The sequence below is a fragment of the Felis catus genome, chromosome A2, assembly GCF_018350175.1.
Source record: "Felis catus isolate Fca126 chromosome A2, F.catus_Fca126_mat1.0, whole genome shotgun sequence".
Lineage (NCBI taxonomy): Eukaryota > Metazoa > Chordata > Mammalia > Carnivora > Felidae > Felis > Felis catus.
In genome coordinates, this window is record NC_058369.1 from 121,956,882 (window position 1) to 121,974,230 (window position 17,349).

The following is a 17,349-nucleotide window of genomic DNA, read 5'->3' on the forward strand; positions in this document are numbered from 1 at the left end:
AATCTACTTTATCTGATATTAATATAGCCACTCATTCTTTCTTTTTATTAACGTTTGTAGCATATATATCTTTCCATCCCTTTACTTTCAAACTGCTTATATTGTTAGTGAAGTGAGTTTCTTGTAGACAGCATAAGGCTGGATCATATTTTTAATCCACTCTGCCAATTTATGTGTTTTAAATGGTGTATTGAGATTTATTGAATTTAATTATTGATATGTTAGGGTTTAAGTGTGCCATCTTATTCTTTTTTCTATTTGGTTCTATTTTGTTTTGTTTTCATTTCTGTTTTCTCTTCTATGACTTTCTGTAGGTTGCTTGAACATTTTTTTTGAATTCCATTAAAATTTTTTTTAATGTCTATTTATTTTGAGAGAGAGAGTGTGTGTGTGTGTGTGTGTGTGTGTGTGTGTGTGTGTGTGTGTGTATGCTCACAAGCAGGGAAGGGTCAGAGAGGAGAGACAAAATCCCAAGCAGGCTCCATGTCATCTGCACAGAGCTTGATGTGGGGCTTGAACTCCCAAACCATGAGATCATGACCTGAGCCAAGATCAAGTCAGACACTTAACCGACTGTGCAACCCAGGGACCCCATTGAATTCCATTCTTATTTATCTATAGTGTTTTTTTTTTTATTTTTTTAAACGTTTACTTATTTTTGAGACAGAGAGAGACAGAGCATGAATGGGGGAGGGGCAGAGAGAGAGGGAGACACAGAATCTGAAACAGGCTCCAGGCTCTGAGCCATTAGCCCAGAGCCCGATGAGGGGCTGGAACTCACGGACCGTGAGATCGTGACCTGAGCTGAAGTCGGACCCTTAACCGACTGAGCCACCCAGGCGCCCCTATAGTGTTTTTAAGTGTATCAGTTTGTATAACTTGTTTTAGCTATTTCTCTAGCTATTACTACATATATATATATATTTTTTTTTCAGTCTACTAGTGTCATTTTACCAGTTCAAATGAAGTATAGAAACCTTACTTCCCTTTACTTTCCTCCTATTTTAAATATTACTTCTACATATATTTAGAACATTATAATTTTTGCTTCAACCACTATTTCAGAAACTCAAGAGAAGTCTATTGTTTTTACTCATATTTTCACTTACCATGTTACTTTTTCCCTTTCTGATGTTTCAGTTCCTTTTTAAAATGTCTTCCTTTCTGCTTAGAAAACTTTCTTCAGCTATTGTTTTAGGGTAGGTCTGCTAGCAACAAATGTTTCTAGTTTTCCTTCATCTGAGAATGTCTTAATTTTCTCTTAACGTCTCCTTAATTTTCTCTTAATAACTCTCACAAGCTATTTTCACTGGATTCTGATTTGACAGTTTTCTTTCAGCACTTGCAAAATGTGCGACTTCCTTTTGGCTTTCACAGTTTCTGATGAGAAATCTGGTGTCATTTGAATGGTTTCTTCTGCCAGTGAGGTGTCCTCTCTCATTCACTGCCCTCAAGAATTTTTGTAGTTTTTACAAGTTTGACTATAAAGTGTCTGGTGTGGATTTCTTTGGGCTTGTTGGGGTTCATTCAGTTCCTCCTTCACCTCCTTCTAATGTTAACTACTGCTTACTAAGCAAAGGCTGTATATCAGACATTGTGCTGGACATTTTATGTACACTCTTGCTAATTCCACCCACAAACTTGGGAGTTAGGTGTGTTAGATTAAACCACATGAAACTGTTATGGCTTCACTCAGCTTCTCGAATCTATAGGTTTATGTCTTCCGCCAAATTTAGTACATTTAAGATGTTATTTCTGTGGGTACTTTTTCAGCCTTCCCTTTCTCCGGTCCTTTTTTTTTTCTCCTCTCCTTCTGAGAGTCCCATGACATGAATGTTAAATCATCTATTATAGCCCCATAGGTCCTTGAGGCTGTTAATTTTTTTCTCGGTTAGATAGTACAGTTTCTATTGTTCTCTCTTCCAGTTCACTGCTTCTTTCCTCTAACATAACATAATTGTTTTGACATCTACCAATGATCTTTTCTCAGTTTAAGATCTTCCTGGCTCTTGGAATTGATTTTCAATTAAAACCTGGACATTCTGGAAATTATAAGGCTCTGCATCTTATTAGGATCTACTTTAGTTAGTTTAACCTGAAACCACTCCAGTAGAAGGCAAGGGTCATTGCCTTGATATTGCTAAATGGAGGCTGAAGTTCAGGTTCCCACTTAGCTACTGTTGTCACCCAAGGGTGTATCTTGTTACTGCTGAGTGCAAGTGGAAGTTCCAACTCCCCAGTAAGCCTCCACTGGTCCTTCCCCAGCTCCTAGGAGTGGCAATGTCTTATTACTGCCCACTACATGGCCTTCACTAATATAACAGGGAAGGGTGGCGTTTTTACCACTGGGTGGTGATGAAAGTCCTGACCTACCACTTGGCCTCTGACACCACCCCAGCGGAGAGGGAGGCACCTTGTTACTGCCAGATGGGCAGTTGGAAGTCCAGGCTCCCTGCATGGTCTCTGCTAACACAACGGTGAGTGGGGGAAGAGGGAAGGCCTGTTATGGCTGGGTGGCTTCCTACTCAGCCTTTTCTGACACTACCCTGGTAGTTGTGGTAGGGGACAATGTTAGGGTGCCCCATTACAGCCTGGCGAGGGTGTTAAGTCTAGGCTCCCCTCCTGACTTTTCCTGGCATGTGTAGAGATGGGGGGGGGGACCCACAATTTTTCTTTGTGGTATTTGGCTGGAGAGCATTTTTATTCTCTGAAAGTTTCATTTTGCTAGATTGTCTATTTCCTATTCCTTTGACTACAGAGTAGGTTTTTCTTGTTTTTCTTGTCTGAACTCATTGGTACTTTCAGATTGCTGGCTTCTTCAGCTACAAGCCTGAGACAACCCAGTACCATGTTGTCTTGGGTCCTGAGGTCCCTGGCTAGTCTTCCTCTCCCTCTTTTAGTCTTGTTTATTAGTTGTACTTAACTAAAGGAGTAAGAAAGAGTATGTCTACTCCATCTTTTCAGAAGTCAGTCTATATACTTACACTGTTTTTGATCAGTATCTCAAAACCTTAGGGATCTAGATGATTTTTCTGTTCTCACTTATATCATTTTCCTTATCTTAAAATTTTTTAGGTGGAGATTCTGAGGACCTAAATTAGAATTGCCTTCTTCAGAGAGAATTTGCATTTGCCTCTGCTGGAAGCCACTAATCTTACTAATTTAGGGATTTTAGTTGTCTTGAAGCATCCTAGTTTCATACAGAATTCTCAGGCTGTTTTCCTGTCCTGCAGCAGGATTGCTCAAGGGTTAGTAGTCAAACTCCAGGGCTATAATTGGCATTTGTATGCAAAGATGTCAGGTACAGTGCTAGAAAACAGTTTATCTTCTTTCTTTTTGTGGGAAAGGGATTGGTATGCCTTGAAGATTTTCCTTATTTTCTTGCAAGCCCAGAAATGCTTTTCAAAAACTGTTAATAGTTTATCCAGGAGTTGGTTGTATTGTAGATGGAGGGCCAAAATCACTGGTAGAAATGCAAATCCCTTGTTTACGACATTTGGTAGTACTTCTTTGAAAATGACTGGAAAAGCAATATTCCTCATGATTATCAGATTTTTGTCAAAAGGCCAGACATGAAGGTTTTATTGAGTTTCAAATTCCTTAATTAAAATTGCCATTTTAGGTGGGTGAAATAGATTACTAGAATAATCTATTTTTACATCAAAACTGACCCTTGCTCACTATATTACCATAACTGAGTTCCAGGTACTGACAAACTTGGTCTTCCTGGGAGGAGTTAAGAACTGGAGAAAACTAGAATATTGGAGGGTGTACTTGAAAGCAGTGAGGTGTAACAGCTATAAAACATGATCTAACCTGAAGTCTATGGTTCAGTTCCACTACAGCAGCTGTAGCTGAAAAGTTATTTTTTCTAAGAGAACAAACCAAATCTTGATGTTCCTGCAGCTAGCTCACTTCATTCCAATAACCTGTTTCAGAAGTCCAGCTCGCTGCATTCCAGAGATCTGATTTTTTAATAACCAGTGCTGTTTTATTCATGACTCTTCTTTCCTCCATTTGTTCAGTAAATAAATTTAAGAAGCCAAGAGTCAAACTGGAGCTTCCATAAAACGTGTTCCCTCATCATCTTGACTCTTCTACTTTAAAATACTGTTCCAAGGATGGCTCTGTATAAACTTAATTCTTTAATAAGAACATTAGTGATTTCTAATACTTATTATGCGTCAGCCTCTGTTTGAAGCTCATTACATATATTTACTTCTCAAAACAATCCTAAGACATAGGTGTTTCACCTGCCCTCACTCTATAGATGAGGAAACTGAGGCACAAAGTAAGAAAACCCAGTCTCCCAGCTAGAACGTGGTGGAACTGATAACTGATCCTAGGCTGTGTGGTTCTAGAGTCTATGCAATAATCCTCTAGTACGGACTGTGTAGAGCCAACGCCAGACCCAGTATGTGTGATGATATGAGTCTCTTAAAGTGAAATCTAGTACTTTAGTAGGGAATACAGGTTCAACCACAAATACATTTATTTCTCTAAGAACAGTATGCCACTTTTAAATTAAAAAAAAAAATTATCATCAGCTGTCTCTGCAGTTTGCTCGCTCTTTATTAAGCTGATAAAAAAAATCCCAGAGCAGAGCAATTCACCAGCACGATCATTAAATTGCAAATCTCTCCTTTGTCACAGAGCAAGGATACACTCAAATGCAGAAAATAACTTTGTTCATAGGAGTACCTGCATCCATTTGTCATGCATTCCAGTGCCTCCCGGCCCCCTTTTCAATCATCTAATTCCTAACCTAGTTTCTTTTTATAGTCTGAAAACAAGGAATCACCTTAGTAAGATATCCTTTCAGAGCACTGTTGAACACAGAGATACCTCAGATTCCTGTTCTAAACGTTAAAAATATATTAGCACATACAGAAAATATCTGTAGATCTATTCTGTTATGTTCTAGTGAGTTTTTGTTTCTCCCTTTTTGATAATGTCTTCAATTTCTTCTGAGACTTCTCCTTTGTAGTCATTTGGTTCTATTGCATTTAACTTCTTTTGATACTCCAGTGGCAAACCATTTTCTTTTGCACCTAGGCAAATGACCTAGAAATGGTTAAACAAAAAACCTTTTAGTTAGGAACATAATTTAATATACCACAGCTTCATGTGCTGTATCAAGTGTGAAATATTAGCTTTCAGATAACTCTAGAATAAATAATTATGGGACAAAATACAGACACAGAGTCATTCCCCTCAAAGTAAGCATGAATGTGCTGGGAGTTTTCAAAGTCACATGACACATCCTCATTGAATTTCAATTTTACTCAGTAACATGATTTAAAATGTTTTTAAAAGCTGAAGTATAATTAACATACAATGTTGTATTAGTTTCAGATACACAATATAATGATTCAATAGTTCTTTACATTACTTGGTGTTCATCATGATAAGTGTGCTCTTAATTCCCTTCACCTATTTCACCCATCACCTCATCCACCTCCATTCTGGCAAGCACCAGTTTGTTCTCTGTGTTTAAGAGTCTGGGTATTTTTTGTTTGTTCATTTGTTTTATTTCACAAATTCCACATATGAATGAAATCATGTGGTATTTGTCTTTCTGTCTGACTTATTTCACTTAGCATTATACCTTCTAGGTCCATCCATGCTGTTACAAATAGCAAGATCTTTTTTGCGGCCGAGTAATATTCCATTGTATATATATTGTGTACACATACATGTACACACACACACACACACACACACACACACACAATCTTATTTATCCATATTATTGACTATTGATGGACACCTGGGTAGCATCCATAATTTGGCTATTGTAAATAAATGCTGTGATAAACATAGGGGTGCATATATCTTTTCAAATTAATGTTTTCGTTTTCTTTGGGTAAAAACCCAGTAGTGGAATTCCTGGATCATATGATAGTTCTATTTAATTTTTTGAGGAACCTCCACACTGGTTTCCACAGTGGCTGCACCAATTTGCATTCCTGCAAGCAGTGCATCAGGGTTTCTTTTTCTCCACACCCTCACTAACATTTGTTATTTCTTATGTTTTTGATTCTAGTCATTCCAACGAATTTAAAATATTTTTATATTAAGACAAAAAATTATTGTATGAAGTTGGCATGATCTATTAAGAAAAAACATGATTCTTCAAAAAAAGTTATAGTTTGGGGCGCCTGGGTGGCTCAGTTGGTTGAATGTCTGACTTCAGCTCAGGTCATGATCCCATGGTTTGTGAGTTCGAGCCCCGCATCAGGCTCTGTGCAGACAGCTTGGAGCCTGGAACCTGCTTTGGATTCTGTGTCTCCCTCTCTCTCTGCCCCTCCCCTGCTCGTGCTCTGTTTCTCTCTCTCTCTCTCTCTCAAAAATAAACATTAAAAAAAAATTTTTAATTTATGGCTTATAGGGAGCAGTTTTAGTTTAATCCTGGAGCCTACTCTACCTCTAAATTACACATGAGGGAATAAATAGCAACTATGTTCAGTTGTACTTCCCAGATCCATACCAGGCTAATTCTAGACAATTCCAGATTAGGCCCAGGAACTGGGTCATCCACTCCAGGTTCTATGTCCTGATTAGGCCTTCCAATAGTACCTAAGTTTGGGTTTCTAAAAAGGGATGGTGGGGTTTCTATCCCACATTCTTTTTCTATGCTTGTGGGAGTGGTTTCTCTGATTTTGAAAGACAGTGTGACTTTTTTCCCTCCATCCAGGGATGGAAACATTTCAGTAGTAGGAAATATATTTTTTTCTCCATAAAAATAAATCTTGGTGCTATGAAATACTGGTTTGTGGAAGAAAAAAATGATTACAAAAGCCTATGTATAGAATAAATCTACCAAAAATTTACATATATGTGTTATTTTCTACTTTAGGAAAGAAAATACATGTCTAGAATTATGGCTCATGTATATTTCCAAAAGTTTTTTATTTTATTTATTTATTTATTTATTTATTTATTTATTTATTTATTTATTTATTTATTTAACGTTTTTATTTATTTTTGAGACAGAGAGAGACAGAGCATGAACGGGGGAGGGTCAGAGAGAGAGGGAGAGACAGAATCTGAAACAGGCTCCAGGCTCTGAGCGGTCAGCATAGAGCCCGACGCGGGGCTCGAACTCACGGACCGCGAGATCGTGACCTGAGCCGAAGTCGGCCGCTTAACCGACTGAGCCACCCAGGCGCCCCCTAAAAGTTTTTTAAAATAAATACATGTTAGGAACATGGTTCTATCGTTACAAATAAATCTGAACACTTTCGATTTGCATTTGATGTTAGGTAAATATCATATTTGCATTAAAAACATTTTGATTAAAATGAAGTGTTCATGTAGAATTTAACATACACAAAGTCTTATTAAAACAAGATATTTTTTAGCTTAGCTCAGTGAAAATTAAAGAGCAATCACCAAAAGTCTTTGTAAGTAGCTTACCTTTTTATACTGGGGAGATGGGGGAGCACTCTCATAATTTTTCATCTGATAACTTCGACAAGTTATTTCTTTTCCTTCTTGAGTATAAACATTAACTTCTATTGGGACATAGGTTCCACTTTTAACTCCTTCTTGCCTGAAACCAGAACAGCCAAATTTTAACATACATGACTTAGCCAAGTTAGTTTACTGAATTAAAAATTTAACTGTATATGGATATATGTCCTCCCTATGTATTTGGGGATATAGTAGAACATATTATAAAATTACCATATCAAAAGTAAACTTAGCATTCCAAGTAGAAAGCCTCAGCCTTACTATTACTTGGTATACTTCTAACAGATCTCTATATTTATTCTATTGGAAAACATGCTTGAATGTAGTTATTTCAATCTTTGTACCCCTAAACATTGTTCTCTAGGCTACTAAGCAAGAGAATATCCACTCAGAGAAAAGTAGAGAATGGTTCACTCTCATTCACCAGTGACATAAAGTATGAAGCATGTCAGATAATCTGTTCTTATCAAGTCCTACTCTATTCTGCCAGCTTTCTTTGTATACATGCTCTACCATAGAACTCTTGAGTCCTAGTTATAAAAAGTATCAAAGCATTTCTGATATGTTATCAAAGTTTTTACAAATTATTACTTTTTTACTGATTCAACTGCTACCTTAAAGAATTGTTTTTTAAAAACTGACTCTAATAAAAATTGAACTGCTTTGAAACCAATTAAGAAAATGCAATAATTACAAACATCTTTGTGACTTTTCACAATACGAAACTGCAAAGAGATTTTTTTATAAAAGATAAAAAGAACAAAAAAAATAAGGGCTTCCATTTTTTGCAGAAGAGATTATAAACATCCTCCCCAAATCTTAATCAGAACATGTGACCTCTGGGTGCCTGGATGGCTCAGTTGGTTAAGTGTTCAACTCTTGTTGATCTCAGCTCAGGTCTTGATCTCAGGGTTGTGAGTTCAAGCCCCCCATTGGGCTCTAGGCTGGGCATGAACCCTACTTAAAAACAAAAGAGTAGGGGCGCCTGGGTGGCTCAGTCGGTTAAGTGTCTGACTTCGACTCAGATCATGATCTCACTCACGGTCTGTGGGTTTGAGCCCCGCATCCGACTCTGCTGACAGCTCAGAGCCTGGAGCCTGTTTCAGATTCTGTGTCTCCCTCTCTCTCTGACCCTCCCCTGTTCATGCTCTCTCTCTGTCTCAAAAATAAATACACGTTAAAAAAAAAAAAAAAAAAAAGAGTGACCCTTCTAGGCCTTTTTTTTTTTTTTTTTTTTTAAATGTAAGCTCTATGCCCAACATGGGGCTTTAACTCACAATACTGAGATCAAGAACTGCACGCTCTATGGGCTGAGCCAGCCAGGCACCCCTAGCTTTTCTTTTTAGGAAATGCATAATATACCTTTATATTAACCCTAAAGTATAAAGAATATAGTATATGGTTTGAAAAACCAATACACATATACACATCTTTGCATATGATCCACTTTCTGAATTAGTTATTATTTAACTTATAATTAGAAGCCACCTACTCATCCAGAGAACTTAAATTGCTTTTGTTCATTTTCCATACTACTCCCCATACTTCATCGCCAGGACTTTGAAAAATGGTGGCTATACCTCCATGCCAAGTTTCACTTGTTTTGCCTTGGGAATTGCCAAAGTCAAGCTTAAAATCCTACAAAGGAAACCAAAAAGACAGGATCAATATCCACTGGAACCAAAATTTCCCTCCTCAAAATAAAAAAAAAATTTACCTTGAACTCCATGCAATTAAAACATAAACTTTGAGTTCCTTCTCTGCGTAAGAAACTGTAAAAAATACAAAGATAAACAAGGACCCAGATCTCGACTTTATTTTTTCATATTCTTCTTTAAAAATGAAACATACACTAAATATATTAGATGTATACATATCTTACCATAAACAGGTTTGAAGGTTTAAAAAAAAAACATAATCCCAATGCCTTAACACAACTATTTTCATTTTTGAAAATTACTTCCCAGTCTACCTACATACTCATAGATTTTAATTTAGAGGCAACCATAGTACACATAATTGTTGAAGATGAGTAGCTGTGTAGGGGTTATAACCTTTTCTCTACTTTTACGTATGTAGAGAGTATCCTAACAGCATATATCACTACGTCCTCAAGGAGCTGGCATTTTGAAGGTAATTTGGATACTTATTCATCTAACATTCATGAATTGTACTATTATAATAATCATAAGAGCAGTTAGCACTAGAACTTTACTAGGTTATATACACTGTGCTATGAGCTTTACATGGACTCTCATTTTTATCCTGCCAACAACTTTATTTTACTCATTCAACAGCAAAAAAACCCCTGTAGTTTATAAAGATCCAGTAACTTGTCCAAGATCTCACAACTAATAAGTAATGGAGCCAGGTTGCTAGTTTTGCTTATTCCCTGTTAGGGATGGGTAATCAGAGGAGATAATCCTGAGGAAGATTAAAAACCCTTCCTTGGTTGTTTGGTGTAGGAAAATTTCTTTCCATCTTTCCAGAGCTTAGTTTCCTTCATAATAAAATTAAAAAGGTTGGACTCGATATTAAATCTAAGGTTAATAATTAATCTTTATCACCTTATTTTCTTAAAAATGTCAGACATTCAGGAAAAAGGCTGCTTTGAGTGACCAGTACCTTTAGTTGGTATACTGGATGTTCTAGAACCAAGTAGCCCTGGCAGGACATCAGGAGAGCTGTTAACAAGTTACAACCACACTAGGTACTGGCTGTCTATTACTAAATCCAAGTTCCACTTTTCTGCTGCTTTTGACATAGTTAACCATCCTGTCTTGATCAGCCTCTTCCTGACTTTCAAACTGTTTCCTGCTCTCAATTCCCTTTGCTAATTCCTCCTCCATACCAGGTCTTTAAATGTTAGAGTTTCTAGGGCTCAGTTTAGGCCCCTTTCTCTGTTCATCAGCAATTTGCTCAAGATGATCTATCCCCTCCAATGACTTCAAATACCATCCAGTATTCCAATTCTCTTTTATTTTTTTTTTAATTTTTTTTTAACGTTTATTTATTTTTGAGACAGAGAGAGACAGAGCATGAACAGGGGAGGGGCAGAGAGAGAGAGAGAGAGAGACACAGAATCTGAAACAGGCTCCAGGCTCCGAGCTGTCAGCACAGAGCCCGACATGGGGCTCGAACTCACGGACCTCGAGATCATGACCTGAGCCAAAGTCGGACGCTTAACCGACCAAGCCACCCAGGCGCCCCTCGCTTTCCAATTCTCTTTTAATCCAGCCCAGATCTCTCTTCTAAACTTCAAGAGTGCTTAGAACAGGGCCTCCCAGACAGTGAATACTTAATCAATGATCACTAATATTTTTCTGCTCATTTGGATGTATAACCAGCATCTCAAACTCAGTATGTTCAAACTGAGCTTAACTTTCCCGCCAAAACTGATGCTCCTCTTCTCTTTACAAGCATCACCATCATCCACGCTATTGCAGCAAAAACCTTAGTCACCCGTTGCCTCCTCCTCCCTTCACAATCAGTCACCAAGGCTTAACAACTGTTATCTCCTAAATATCTCCCAAACCCATCTACCCTCGACTGCTACCACTCCAGTTCAAGGTGCCATTATCTTTAGCATGAATTGCTTCAGAGTCTTTCTAACCGGGCTTCCCACGTTCACTGTTGTCTCCCTCTTCCAATCCATTTCCCACTGCAACCAGAAAGGGCTTTCAAAGTTGTGAATCTGATCTCTCATTTGCTGAAATTCTGCAATAGGGCTTTTCATTGCTCTCAAGATAAAAACCAAAGTCTTCTGTGGTCCTATAACATGCGGCCCCTTTCCTACCTCTCTAGTCATCATTCTTTATCCTCCTCACACACTGAACTCCAGCCATAGTAGCTGGATGATCTAGCTTCTTCTTTCCTGAGGACATTTGTACATGCTGTCCCTTCTATTTTCTTTGCCTCCCCCTGCCCAACCATTCAGGTCTCAGGTTAAAAGTCGTATTTTCAGGAAGAGCTTTACTGAGCTCTTAGGTCGGGACTCCAAGTCATACATACACTTCCATAGCACCTAGTACATCCACCCTCCCCTGCCCTTTTTTAAAGCCTTCATTTTTTCTTTTTTCTTTTTTTTTAAAGATCGGTTTTAGGGGCGCCTGGGTGGCTTGGTCGGTTAAGCGTCCGACTTCGGCTCAGGTCATGATCTCGCGGTCCGTGAGTTCGAGCCCTGCGTGGGGCTCTGTGCTGACCGCTCAGAGCCTGGAGCCTGTTTCAGATTCAGTGTCTCCCTCTCTCTGACCCTCCCCCATTCATGCTCTGTCTCTCTCTGTCTCAAAAATAAATAAATGTTAAAAAAAAAATTGGTTTTAGGAAGGTAAAACTGAGAGGAAGGTACAACATGTCTCCTTTTTAAACTCACCGTATCTGTAAATGAATAATCATTTGCTTGATAGCTCTTCCATTGGTCCCAACTATAAGCATCTGAACTTCTTTTCCACATCTCGGCAATTCCCTACCTTCTGAGTCTGGGAGATGGGTAGAAAGTTCTATAGCCCACCTCCCATTTTTGAAGCTTCAAATGCCAACAGTTGGTTCTCCCAGCTTTGCTGGTAGTCAGGGCATACGCACTAGCCAAGAGTTAACCGGTCAGGACACCCATGTGGGGCTTTGAATCAGAAGCTGGTGCTAGTGCCCAAGGACGGCAGAAACTACACCCTGGAGGTGGTGGCCACATTTAGGTTTCAGGAACTGCAGGGGTGTAGTGGTGGCAACCCAGGCAAGGTCCAGAGCAGGTGGTGTCAGTGAAGCACGTTGCAGCGTCCATGTTTACCAAGGTCAGCAGTGCTGCACCAGCGGCCTCCTGGGCTGGGTCTGTCTGTGATACTGACTGTGTTATGGTGGCTGTGGTTTCCTTTATGCCTGCCTCTGTGTGTGTGTGTGTGTGTGTGTGTGTGTGTGTGTGTGTGTGTTTCTAAGTAGGCTCCACAACCCAAAGTGGGGCTTGAACTCACCACCCTGGGATCAAGAGTTGCATGCTCCACCTACCAGCCAGGCACCCCTATGCCTGCTTGTTTTCTCAGCTCTGTAGTCCTACCTTCCTGGTCATTCATGAGCCCTCCAACAGCCTTTCAACACATTCTTTTTTCTGCTGAAATCAGCCACTTTCTGTTGTTTGCAAATAAGAACCCCGACAACAACAGCAGAGACCATGCCTAATTCAACAATGTCTAAAGGTTTTGCACAATTTCCCTTCTTTCATTTCTTTCTTTTCTTTTCTTTCTTTTTTGCGTGTTACCTCCTATAGACCTAGAGGTCCTCAAAGTAGCCAACTTTACTCAATCACCTTTGTATCTGCAGGGAAGAACATCTACCAAATGAAGGAATGGACTGTAGTGAAGAGCAATGATTTTTACCAAGGTGGGTTATGGTTCATCCAGACACTGGACTTAGCTGAGCTCAGCACTCACTACGGATGAGACTCCCTCCCAGCTTTCAGAGCCTCTCCAATCAGGAGCAAAAGGCGGGTGAATGGAGTTTTACAACAGGTGACAAGTCCTGCAGCGAAGGTGTGGGAGGGAACAGAAAGGAACCGATTCTCTGCCCTGGGGTCGCAGAAGGCGTCTCAGGCACCAAGCGAATGGATACTGTGAGCGTGCCCATTCAGCGGGTGGGCACGAGAGGGGTGGCCGGACCTGGGCAGAACGAGCAGCCTAGGGAAAGTTAGGAGGGGACTCTAGGAGACCCAGACGGGCTTGCTCAGGAGGGCAGAACCCAGACGGCGAAGAGAGCCCCGACGTACTCTCATCAGCGAGAGGTGGATTCCCGGCCCTGAGGAAGCGACTTCTGGAAATCCTGCTCCCTCGTCCGAGGGGTGGGCACGACGCTGCAAGGGCCGCGGGCAGCACTGACCTGCAGGCGGGCCACGCAGCAGAACACGGCTGACGGGTTTCGGAGGTGGATCCGCTCGGTCAGCAGATTGCTACCGTAGGCGAAGTACAGAAAACTCTCCCCCTCCTGGCCCCGGAGGTCCTCACAGCCCGAATTCGCCATGCTCCACCCAGACACCTGCACCGCAGCGGAGTCGGCGGCAAGACAGTGAGAAGAGGACTGCGAGCGTCCCAACTTCAGTGGCAAACCGGCCGGCGACTCTAGGGTTAGGGGAAACGCGGGAAGCGTGGGCGCGGCGAGTCGGATGCGACCGCTCTTGCGATTGGCTGCCGGTCACAAATGTTGAGTCACCCCATCTGATTGGCCAAGCCCATCACCTCCTCTCAATTCTCCAGTAAGGATTCTGAAACACTCAGACCTGAGGCGACCGGGAGCCGACTCCTCATTGGACATGATCCTCTTGTTGTCCCGCCCCGGTGTTCAAGCCTCCCTCTGATTGGTGAGTGGGCCGGCACTACGCGAAGGTGGGTCAGGTCTGGAGGGTTCGGTTTAGGGGGCCGCTCGGCGAGCGTCCCAGCCTTGTTTTTTCAGCTTCAGGTGGCGCAAGCGTGCTTCCCTGGCTGTGGGTGCATTTTAGGTAGCTCTGGGCACCCCTGAAGCGAAACAGCTGCCCTGGCCGCGCCCCCGACGGTTCACTCACCTGGCAGCTCACTCCCGTACCGCCCTCCCGGTTTGGAGCAGTCGGTCACTACGGGTCTCTTCCCCCCACAGGCTGGTTCCGGCTTCCCCAGCCCTGATCATCTGCGTGGAGAAGCCCCTCCGAATGTCTGGGATTCCCTTCCCCAACGGAAGTAGCGAGTCGGGTTCAAATCCCGATGATGCCATTTACTGGCCACGTACGCTTGGGCAGCTCTCATCTGTTTCCTCCTTTTAAAATAGAGATTTTAATATAAATTATGATCACAGTTACATAACTTATGATCCCTTATCTCACAGGGTTGGTGTAAGTACTTAAAGAATAGTTTTGTTAATGTGATTAGGAGCAAAAACTCCAGTGTAAAATAAGATATAAAAGCCTAAGAACAATGAAATAAAACCTTGTATCCTTAAACTTTGAAATGAAAGTATTAATTTAAACTCAGGGGAATGGCTGGCTATCCTTGGTACCCAGATTTTGATTTCTAAATACCACTCTCCACCAAAAGGTATGAGGGATCGTCGGAGAAATTGTTTATGCCAGGTCAAAAGCTAGGAATGAGTAGGATCGGTTGGAACATCTTGTGACAGAAAGTCTGGAAGTATCCAAGAAAAATGAGGTCCTTTCAGAAGGACATGGGAGCCAGCTTGAAGGAATGCCCACTGGCCAAAAGTAGAACAATTTGAGTACCAAAAATAATGACTGCAATTGATTGAAAATGTCAGACAGAAAAGTCCCACCAAAAGAGTAAACCAAATATAAAAAGCAATTTTTAAAAACCTAATTTGCCATGGTGACTATTACAGCAAGTCTTTACTCTGAAAAGTGGTAATTTAAGAAAATTTAAACATTTATCCTGCCCTTCTACTTGCGGCTGTATTTCAGGGGTAACCAAATAGTCTCAGTTAATGAGGAAGCAGTTCTCTTTACAAAAGTGTGCCAGCTAAATAATGCAAAATGAATGATACAATGAGAAAATCACCATTTTGTAGCCCCTAATGAAATAATTGATTTATGCCAGGATCATCAATGAAACCATTTGGTGAAAGGGTGATGGGGAACAGAATACTCGTATCGGGCCAAATTATCCCCCAAGGATTACTCGCTGTAGTCAGAAGGAAAACATAACGACAATGAAGAAATCTGTTCCCTCCCACCGTGACCTAGATCAAACTTATAATCACGAAAAACGTACCAACCTGACATTACGTCTCTCCTGATGTGATACAATGGGAGGCTCCAGTATGGTCTATGAAGTATTGTTTCCCAAACTCTTTCACTTCTATACAATCAAGCATAAGCAGGAACTACAAGGATAGAAGAATAGAAATGACACCAAGAGGAAACAATCAGAAAAATCATGAACAAATGGTGGGGCATCCTGCAGAATAAATGAACAAATGGCTGTCTCTTAAATTAAGTCAGTGTAATTTAAAAAAAAAAAAAAAAGGCAGGACTGAGCACAGGCTGTTCTAGGTTAAAAGAAACTAAGAGACATGATAACTGCATGCAATGGCTTGTCCTTGGTTGTAGTTCAATAAACCAGATATAAAAGATATTTTGGAGACAATTAAATCTGAATACAAAGTAGGGGATGAGATGATATTAAAAACTGCTTTCTCTATTAGGTATGATAATAGCATTATGTTATGTGGAAAGATATCTCTATTTTTAGATATACATATTCATGTATTTAGGGGCAAAATGTTTGCTATCTATATTTATTTGAAAATAATTCAGAAAAATTGAAATGTGGAAAGTGTTAAATGTTCAATCAACTGATGTGGATACGGATGTTCATTTTATTATTCTAGCTATTCTTTTCTATATAGTTGAACATTTTCATGTTAAAAAGTCAAAAAGGGAAAATGGTGATATTTGTAAAGCACTGGGCAGACAGCACTCAGTAAGCAGTAACACTGTTGTTAGATAATCGGAAAATAGGAAGGTCGGTCCCCGTCCCCTCCCCCTCCCCCAAACATCAAGGTGGAACTTGAAATGCAGACTTGGGAACTTGCTGGCAAGATAGTGCTCTATTGCATCAGAATTCTCAAGGCCTCTGCTTCGGAGCATCCCCACTTAAAATGTCCTTCTGCATTTTAAATTGCTTTTAGACATTCTAAATGTATTTATTATTTAATGATTTTCTAAGTCTTTGACTTTTTTTCTCACCCTACATTTCTCACTAATTGCTTAATTTTATGGTTATTGATTTTTCTTAATACCCTTTTACAAAAATTTTCTGAAGCACCGCTGTTTCCTCAAACACTGAAAAATCTTTTAAGCCCAGGAAGCATTTTATTTAGCTTCCCCATGTAGATTGCTGTGTGCTGACCCCTGTTGGCCAAGGCAGTAGATAGCAAGCTTTTTTTGTTTTTCCAAATTTAACCAAAGCTTGGTTAATACTCGTTAACATTCATTGAACACTTATCAAATGCCAGGCACCAACCTAAATTCATATATATTAGCTGATTTAATCCTGAAAATAGCCCTATGCAGGAAGTGCTAATACTATTCTCATGTTACAGTGGAGGAAGCTGAGGTAAGTTAACTAATTTGCCCCAGGCTGTAGCTAGCAATGACTGACCAAGCACTCTGATTCTAGAGGCATTACAGGGTACTGCTTCCCAAATTTCTCAAGCTGAAAAGCCCTGGTGGTCTAGAAAAAACTGGTTATTAATAACCCTCTTTCAAGTACAATCTCTACCTTACCCATAAGGATATTATAAAATAATAATTCTAGCTTTCAATCACTTGATAATGGGTTAATGAGGTCAAATTTCTTTCAAGGGCCATTATTCAGTATAGTGGTGTTTAAAGTTTTTTTATTATTAAAGTTTTTTTATTGTATTATTAAGATTTTTGAACACACACACACAATGTATATGGTATACTACTTACAAAATGACAATTTAAAAATAACTATTTAATTGTCATGTTAATGCAAAACATACATTTAGGGTCAAGTTAATTACAAATAATAGTGGATAGAAATCCATATTTCAAATAGTCCTCTTGCAAAATTTTTTGGCTGACCGTGTCAGATCTTATCAGATCATCATTGTTTTTATACCATAATGTAGGTGATAAAGAGCTTGTACCAGAAGTCAAGAACGTGAGCTTGGTACCTTTCTTTTTTTACTTGTGCTTGCAATTTCAGTAAGAGCTTTAGTCCAGTTTTTTACAGAAATTGTTTTTTGTGTGAGAATTAGTTAGTTCTCTGTGAGTCCACTTAAGCAAACACCAGTGAGTTGCAGCAGGTCACAAGACACAGCAAGTGAATGAATGAGGGCCATGCCACCATTACCCCTCCTCGGGAAGACATTCCCACCTGT

General features: G+C 40.0%; 1 protein-coding gene and 1 long non-coding RNA gene across 2 annotated transcripts; one reads left to right on the top strand and one right to left on the bottom strand.

Moving 5' to 3' along the window:
* Nucleotides 1-1,961: 1,961 nt before the first annotated feature.
* LOC123383927 lies at nucleotides 1,962-14,428 on the top strand. The gene is made up of 2 exons (XR_006594352.1): nucleotides 1,962-2,477; nucleotides 12,787-14,428. It is a non-coding gene; the product is annotated as an uncharacterized LOC123383927 (long non-coding RNA).
* On the bottom strand, nucleotides 4,469-13,479 carry GGCT (gamma-glutamylcyclotransferase). The gene is made up of 4 exons (XM_003982905.6): nucleotides 13,339-13,479; nucleotides 8,969-9,114; nucleotides 7,420-7,555; nucleotides 4,469-5,064 (listed from the first exon to the last, which is right to left on the bottom strand). Exons 1-4 carry the CDS (start codon nucleotides 13,477-13,479, stop codon nucleotides 4,921-4,923), a joined length of 567 nt encoding a protein of 188 aa, XP_003982954.1. The 3' UTR covers nucleotides 4,469-4,920.
* Nucleotides 14,429-17,349: the final 2,921 nt, after the last annotated feature.

Excerpts from the sequence above, each read along its gene's own strand:
- GGCT (XM_003982905.6), bottom strand. The coding sequence starts at position 13,479 with ATGGCGAATTCGGGCTGTGAGGACCTCCGGGGCCAGGAGGGGGAGAGT. Across the intron at positions 9,115-13,338 it reads GCTGCGTGGCCCGCCTGCAG|GATTTTAAGCTTGACTTTGG; the intron begins GTCAGTGCTGCC and ends TTTCCTTTGTAG. Across the intron at positions 7,556-8,968 it reads AATTTAAGTTCTCTGGATGA|GCAAGAAGGAGTTAAAAGTG; the intron begins GTAGGTGGCTTC and ends TTCTGGTTTCAG.